The sequence below is a fragment of the Streptopelia decaocto genome (assembly GCF_964273445.1).
Source record: "Streptopelia decaocto genome assembly, chromosome: 7".
NCBI lineage: Eukaryota > Metazoa > Chordata > Aves > Columbiformes > Columbidae > Streptopelia > Streptopelia decaocto.
The window spans coordinates 22,185,880-22,194,085 of NC_138661.1; the positions used below are offsets into that span (position 1 = coordinate 22,185,880).

Genomic DNA, 8,206 nt, shown 5'->3' on the forward strand with positions numbered 1-8,206 from the left:
ATAATTCATGCTGATGAAAAACAAGTGATGTGTTTTAACGCTTGCAGAACTTGAGCTTTTGTATCTGCTTGATACTGCAGCCACTCATTCACAATTTGGCTGTGATGCTGCGTATCTCTGCAGTCTCTGCTGAACTGCATAGCCTCTTGTTGGATTTTTCGCACAGACATAAGTTTATAAGCCTTCCAGTTGTGAGGAAGTTCTGATTAGGCTGTTTGGAATTATGAGGCTGACTCTAGATGAATTTTTAACCAGACTAACACCAGGTTGATATTTTTTTTCCAACTCTGTTGCAGAGGTGCAGTGGGATGTTGCAATGCCTAAGCCCTCTAGAGAGTGCTCAGCTTCATCCTGTTGGGACAAGTAATACGTCAAAATCCCACATCTTGCTTTTCAAGCTTCAGCTCAACAAAGCTGGCTTTTGAGCTAAGCCCCCCTGGATGAGGAATTACTTCATTTGCAACCCCCAGGCTTGCAAGTCCCGCACAGGCCGTGTTTCCCTCTTCCTCCCAGGGAGAGCTGCTGGGCTTTCCCCGCCCAGTTCTCTTCACTCCTCCTGCCTTCCTCCTTCCTCATCTCTGTCCTGGATGCCTTGCTGAGCTGTGTGGAGAAGGACTTGCCCAATGAACAGGTAGTCAGAAATCCTAAAGCCTGTAACAGTGGCAGACAAGGATCCCTTTCATTTGTTAATACATTTCTTTCATTTACACATACTTACATAATAGGATCCCCTCAGTCAGAAACCCACGGTGGCTTTGAAGGCTCTCATCCTCATTTTGCAGGTAGAGAAACTGAGGCACAGACCTTAAATGACTTGCTGAAGAGCTTAGGGAGTTGGCAGCAGTCAGAAATAAAACTAGCCTAGACTGCCCCACAGTCCCTACTTTAATTTTTAAATATCGCTCCTGTCCAGCAAAACAAAGAGGAAAAATAACAACAAAGGTTATCACTTACAGATGACAGAGCTAAACATGATTACTTCCTCACTTTGCCATCCTTAATAACTAGCCACCTTGTCATGGGTTAGAGCAAGGAATAAACAGTTATTTCCGAGCTGTGCACAAATCTGCTTTTTGAAACCAGAAAAATTATTTACCATTATCCAGTATATTTTATTTTGCTAAAAATGGGGATAACAATTTCAAATAAATGTGGAATATCTGCCAAATGCCACCTTTACTCTTACTATCAATACATGATGTTTCGGAAGGATGTGCTACAATGTACTTAGTCTGTTACATACACTGAGGGAATCAGAAGAGGGGAAATAACTTTTACCCTATAGTGCTTGATTTACGTCTTGTATTTTCACCCACTAAAAGCAAACCAAAGTGAATGACATTCCTTTTTGCAGTTTATTTTGTTTAATTACTCTGGAAACGCTGGTGGTATTAAAACAGGTAAGATACTGTCACTTGCTGCAAACTAGTTCACCCAGGCAGATTCTGGGTATCTCACAGTTTTGTGATGTTGCTTCTTCCTCGATGTCTTTTTTGATCCATCTAATACAACTTTCATGTCTGTTTGCTCTCTTTTCCCAGCTTCTGGGCATCCTCACTGCTTCTTCTGTCACCTGGAGCTTGGCTCTGACCGGGAAGTGCCTTCCAGTTTTGTCCGCTATGTAGATGTGGAATTTGACATGCCCACCACTTCTGCGTCCAAAGCCACCATTCGGTCCATCTCTGTTGAGGACAAGACTGATGTGAGGAAGTGGGTCAACTATTCAGCACACTACAGTTACAAGGTAAAAATTAGGATGTGCCAATCACCATGGTTACTTTGCATGCTTCATTGTCTTGAAAAGTGTGGGCAGATGATAAAAAAACAGGCAGATGAGGTGGGAATTCGACACATGCCAGGCTCTGTGCATTGATTCATGGCAAACAAGCCATGGATTATCTCTCAGCAAAGACGGAATAAACTTGCTTGCAGTTGCTTTGTGGAAGAGCATGCATACAGCTAGCTACTGCAGATTAGCTGGTACGGTAAGAGTGGACAGGGAGTTTTGCACAGCAGCTACAGTGGCAGTGCTAAAGCAGACAAAAGAATCACATTATTTCTGTGCTTAAATATTTCTTCCTTCTGCCTGCCTCAAGGAGAGGAGCAGATGGGAAAATACAGTTTGTATATACCTGCCAAGAATCTCAGTATCCCAAAATTTGCACGTTAGCTGATCACTCAGCAGAGAAATTGGCATCCTACCTGCTTTCGTTAAGAGCAGTGATGAGACAAACTGAAAAGATTCTCATGGCAAATATTTGTAATGGTCATTGTAATTACATTTTAGTAGTCTCCTAAATTCCCTGGAGATGGTATTTGATCTTCCTAAATATCCCTTTTAGGAATTAAACATTGGATTTTTCCTGAGTTTTCGGAGGTGATGAAATTAAGAACACAAATGTAGATGTGCATTTTGTAAATTAATCTCTTTGTTTTATACATCAGTCTTTGCAGAGTTTAAAATTGAGGCTGGTCTTCTGCTGTCACTTCAGAAGCCACCTATCCTCTGCAGATTCGGTTCTGGGTTTGGATTCAGAGTACAGCTGGGGATGATAATATAAAATCATGTGAGATGCATTCTCTGAATGAAATTATCTCTTCTGGAAATGGTGTCATGACACTGTTGAATCATAAAACTGTTCAGATTAGACTGAAAACACTTCTAGTAAATCAAATCCAGCTTTCCCTCATCAGTCTATTTCTCTTCACAACCCTCTCAGTTTACTGAGAGTTTCTTCACCTGTGCAGGACACAAATCACTACTATGGAAGATTTTTTAATCTTTTGGTTTGCTTTCTCATTACAAATGTTCTCCCTCTTTTTCCTCTTCTAGGTTGAAATAGAGCAGAAAAAAAGCTTGAATGAGGATCTGAAGGGAGAAGATACTGCAAATGTCAATGAATGTGCTACACAGTGAATGAAGCTCAGTCTGCAAGTCCCAAGAGGGGTGGTCAAATTAACAACGCGTAAGAAAGGACTTGCAGGGTTTTGGTATTTTTCATTAGGAAGTATGGAGTACTACTTTTGAAATAACGCTCTGAAGAGTATTATTTCTCCTTGTGATGATCCATACTCTGAGAAGAAGCTTGCCAGTGGTTTGTTTGGAGCAGACTGATGGGCTTTTGCTGGAATGATTTAAGTACAGTTGAGGTATAGACAGAATGACTCATATTACAGTCCAGCCTGCCTTTTCTGCCTCTTCACTGTTTAGGTTCTGCACCGAAGTGTGGCCTGGCCACCGTCGCAGCCAAACCAGAAAGCAGCCTTTATCTCACAATCTTGCCCTCCTACTTTAAGCATTTTTTTTGTATGTCTGTTGATTTGGTCATCAGCAAGGGAGCATCGAAGGAAGAATACAAAATCTCATTTCTGAAGCGGTCAACAGAGTGAAAACCCTGAGCATCATTCTGGAGAATCAACAAACTCTGCATCTTAAACATAGTAAGTGGTCAAGCAGATGAACTACAGACAGGACAGTTAATCATGGAGCTGTTCTTCTATTCATCCTCTCCTGCCTCATCTTCTGAATGACAACATGTCATTGTGCACATTTTCATGGTGTCTGCACAAGTTACAAGAAGCCTCTGCAGTTTCTTAAAATTTGTATTTGTTAGTCTGGGCTGTTCTGTTATCTTGATGGAACATGGTTATAGCTGCTAGTGACAGGGAATGTGTGTTATAATAGAGGTGATACAGGAGGTATGTTGCTTAGATCATTCCTGCCTAGAAAGATATTTAAGGGAAAAACACTGTGGTTTGGGTTCTTTTTTAATGTTTTCTCAGATGGGCAAGGTGGGTGCTTATTGAAAATGTCAGGACATGATTAACAGACAATGTTGTTTGCCTTCCTGAAACTCCTTTGAAGTCTATCCAGCACAATATTACTTTCATGTTCTATCTTGAACCTACAATATAAGTAACTTGTATCTTTATAAAATCCCCCACTAACTGGGAGGCAAAATCTCTTTTCAAAAGTTAAAAACAAGCTTCCATCATGGAGATTTTTTAATCTTCACTTAGCTGAAATTAACAGCAATTCTTAAAACTTCTTTCTAAAAATTCAGAAAGCAAAAATAACTTATTCATATATATTTTCAGAGAAAACCGTGTTCAAAGTACCCATTTTTTGTAGTTCTTTCCATGACTTGCATAATGTTTTGTCTCATGGTAATTTTTAATGTAAGAAAAGTAATTTATTAAATCATTTGTCTTTTGACAGGTTACTGCTGACTTTAAAGTCACACATTTGGAAAGCCTTGGCAATGTAATTTAAAATGATAATGAATTAAAACAAAAGCTTTTTTATAAATTTATAAATTTATTTTATTTTACATTTCATCTAACAGAAGATTAATACACTTTCATTTTACTACTTTCACTGTGACTCCTATAAAAATCACTACAGTGTTAAAATCCCAAATAAAACCTGAGATTAATTACACGGAGTCTAAAACTGGTAGTGGTAGAATTTTAAACAAATTATAGGGAACTTCTAAATGCGTTTTTATATGCACCTAATTTTCAAGCCTAGGTCAGCCTAGTGATACATATTTACACAGGTTCACCTCTGAAAATACGTAAAGTCTCAGTCCTTCTAGGACTCCTTAATAAGCGTTTAATATTCTGTTGCAAGTAGTCCTACTGAAGCCCAGGGAGCTCCTTGGAGCACACCAATTAGTACTAAGCATTTGCAGCATCTCTGTACATCCAAGAATGCTATTAACTTTTACAAAGCATTCTGAGATTAGTGGATTAAAATTACTGGTAAAGTGCAAAGAATTATTCTTTATTAAATTATAACTTGTATACATTATGAAATATGTGAGAGCATGGAGCTGAATTCATGACTGCTTACCAGCTCTGCTACAGACTGGCTGTGATTAGTTGCATGGCAACTCCTCTACAAAATTCACTCCTTTTTTCAAAGGCATTCAAAGAACTTCTGAGTGTTTTTGCTGTTTTTCACTGCAGCTCCTAGTGTACAGTTTCTGAAAAGGACCAGCAAGAAATCCAACAAAGCCAAGCTGAAGGAGTGCTGAGTTTTGCTGAGGAAATGTGAGGATGTTTAATGAAAGGAAGTTGGGAGATTTCCTACTCTGATCTGGAGGCCCAGTGTCTGAATTTTTTGTCTGTTGCCCCCCCAGCCCTTGAAAACACAAATAAGCAATAGCAAATAAGCAAAATTATGTTGTACTCCTTAAAGAGGGGAGAAATTTAAAGGAATATCATTTTCTATCTCTGTCGAATTCTTAAACTATTCAGTCTCTATCATACTCCAGACACAGAATATTTCATGCCCCAAAAATTGCAAGATGAACATATTGGAGGTTTCTGTATTTATTTAATTACTCTGCCTCTTCATCACTGATTCTTTTTTTTAGTCAAAGTTACTGAATGAAAGAGTGAGCATGGGCCTGACTCTGATCAATCTTATGTAGTTAGTTGTGTGACAGAAGTATCTTTTCCAGTCCTCACGGAGTTGTGCAGGCAAGACTAGAAAAGTGTTCTTGTTTATAAAAAAAGCAATTTTAATCCTTTCTGATCTCTGGACAATATTTTTCTGATACACACGCCACTGAGTTTTTAAGAGTTTAAGATTAATACCTTGGCCAAAGTTTCAGAAGATCTCATTTTCTCTTGAAGCACTGAAGTAAGTAGTTTGATTTCTCAAAAGAGCACTAACAACCAAAATCTTGAGAAAATCTCGTGTTGGTATCATTAATTCAGTACCACTGAATTAATTTTTCGGTCCAGCGCCATTATGAGTGCTGAACATATGAACACTGGGATCCTAAGTGCCCTTTTTGAAGCTTCCACTGTTCTTCTTTGATTAAACAGTGCCAATTTTTCAGTGTTAGATACTGTCACTGTATGAAATTTATGTACATGAACCCTATACTCTTCATCCATAGGGGTACAGTAGTAATTTGGCCAGACTGTTGATGGGGGTGAGGGGAAAGGAACTGAGAGTTTTGTCAGTTTTAGAGTAGCAGAAATGACTTAGGTACAAGCTATGCCTGTAGTGGGGATGATTATTTTTTTTTTTTACCTTGGGGAAAAATCTCTTTGAATAGCTTCAGTTGAATACTCCTTTTGAGAAACATGTAATCACTTGTCCTTTGGTTTATTTGAAAGCTTTGTAGTACCCAAAATACTCCATGCAGGAAATGTGCCTTCAAGGTGAGTATACTTTTATTCCCTGAAGCTATTCTCACTTTCAGTCTTCTTTCTATTTCTCATTATGGTTTTGTTTCATTTTTGTACTGTGGTAAGACTTGAGGTATTACCTAGAAAAATAAGCAGTCTTTGATCACAAGGAGTAAAGACTAACAACATCTCCAGGCAGCTGAGCTTATTTTAGTGAATGCCTCTTACATTTATTAACTATGGACACTCTACTAGAAAAGGAAAATAGGCAAATTCAGGTAAGAAATACAGTAACTGACATGTCCTTTTTGTCCTTTATTTTATTTAGACTCAAATTTAGTCATCCTATGAAGGAGACAGGTTTTAGGTTCTTCATTGTAGCAGTATCATAAGAAACATTGCAGAAATAATTTACCTTTTCTGGTGGGTTGCTGGCTGACATATTTGCTTGACTGGAGATCCAAGACCTGTTGGTCTACCTGTCCACAGCACTTGGTAGCTGTGAAAACTCCCTCTTGATCAGTCACCTCTCAAAACAGAGAGCAATTCCATGCAAAAGAGCATCAAAGCAAGGGGGAAAGCCTGAGCAAAAAGCATACAAAGTTCAGCCTGGAGGTACTTACTCTGTTGCTTGGATGAAATTCTCAGTAATTTCCTTGGCCTTTGAATGCACACAAACTAATCAAGCCCTTGATAGTTCACCTCTGTCCCAGATGGTGAAAAATTCCTCCCTGTGACCTAAGCAGCTCTTGTTCTTAGCTGTATTGACCTCCAGAACTGGCCAGTGCAAGCATCTGCAGCACACAGAGATCGCTTACCAGTGAAGTACTTACCCTCTCCTGCTACTGAAGTTAAATCTACATCATGAGTTGTCTGAGGTGGAAAATTTTGTGTGGTACCAGGCACAGCTGTTCCCAGCCTTTCTGTTCTGTTCAGCCACCCACCCACCCATCCATCCGTCCTCCCTCTCCCCCTGTATACTTGCAGTTCATTCTTTGCACTATTGACATTGGTTGGTTTGATAATTATTTTGTAACATGTTCCTACCTTTTTGTTTTGTAAAATAAGAAAGTCTATACACTGGTTAACTTTGTAGAAGTGGTTTATTTTTTTTCTTTGTTTTATCGGTTGAAATGGGATGTCATGTTTTGTTTGAACTGTGGGAAAACTTCAATAAATGTTAAGATGAAACAGCATATCCACATTTTCACTGTGAAATTGAAGTTATATGTGCTGTAGATTCTGGTAAGTTAGAATTCGTGAATTCAGAAGAGGAAAAGGGAGCGCTTTGAATGGCATAAAGGACATAAATTAGAAGTTATGGGGCTATATACAGAAAATGTATTCTTTCATTTGATCATCCAGACTGAATGACAGTCTGCAAAGGAAATGGAGCAGGCCTAGAGCTTGAGCCACATAACAGGCCTGTAGAACAGTGCTTAGGTAACTTCATAGAAGAGGATCCAACATCCTGAAACAGAGTAACTGAGAACTGAAGCTTCTGCTTGGTGGGCCTCTGCTGCTCTGTTACCGCTAAAGGCAGGATAATGTGGAAGAGTCTTCTGTGATCAGAACTTCCATTTGCAAAGAAAGTGTAAGGATAAGGTCTAAACTATTTAGAGAGTCCTCTGTTATGATTCTCTGTGTTCTTTCGAACTTGAGTAAGCCGTGTGTCATTTCATACATTTTTCCGCTTCTCTCACATTCACTGAGACCAGTTGCAGTCTATTGGCTTTCTCAAAAGCACTCCCAGAATCAGACTGAAGAGCTGGGCAGTCTCATTGACAAAAGAGAATTGGATACCCATCATAAAGGCTTCTCAGATCATTGCTCTGAGCTCAGCACATTCTCCATGGTATGCCTCTGTACAACTGACAGTAAGTCAATCACGTTACAGTATAAAAAGTGGAGGTTCACGGGTAACGATGCCTCATGTTCATTATTCAAGAGTGTAACGATGCCTCATGTTCATTATTCAAGAGTAAATCAGGTCAGCCAGAAGAAAGAAGGAAAGTTAAATAGATTCAGTGGCTGTTAGTCATAGCAGTTTATTTACTGT

At 39.1% G+C, this 8,206-nt stretch overlaps 1 protein-coding gene across 1 annotated transcript in view; it reads left to right on the forward strand.

Annotated features, from left to right (window-relative positions):
- STON2 (stonin 2) overlaps positions 1-7,343 on the forward strand; it is a 78,106-nt gene extending 70,763 nt beyond the window's left edge. The window contains exons 6-7 of the mRNA XM_082057560.1: positions 1,542-1,744; positions 2,834-7,343. Coding sequence (XP_081913686.1) covers positions 1,542-1,744; positions 2,834-2,917 — 287 coding nt within the window. The 3' untranslated portion in view covers positions 2,918-7,343. The remainder of the gene's footprint in view (positions 1-1,541; positions 1,745-2,833) is intronic.
- The last annotated feature ends 863 nt before the right edge of the window (positions 7,344-8,206 follow it).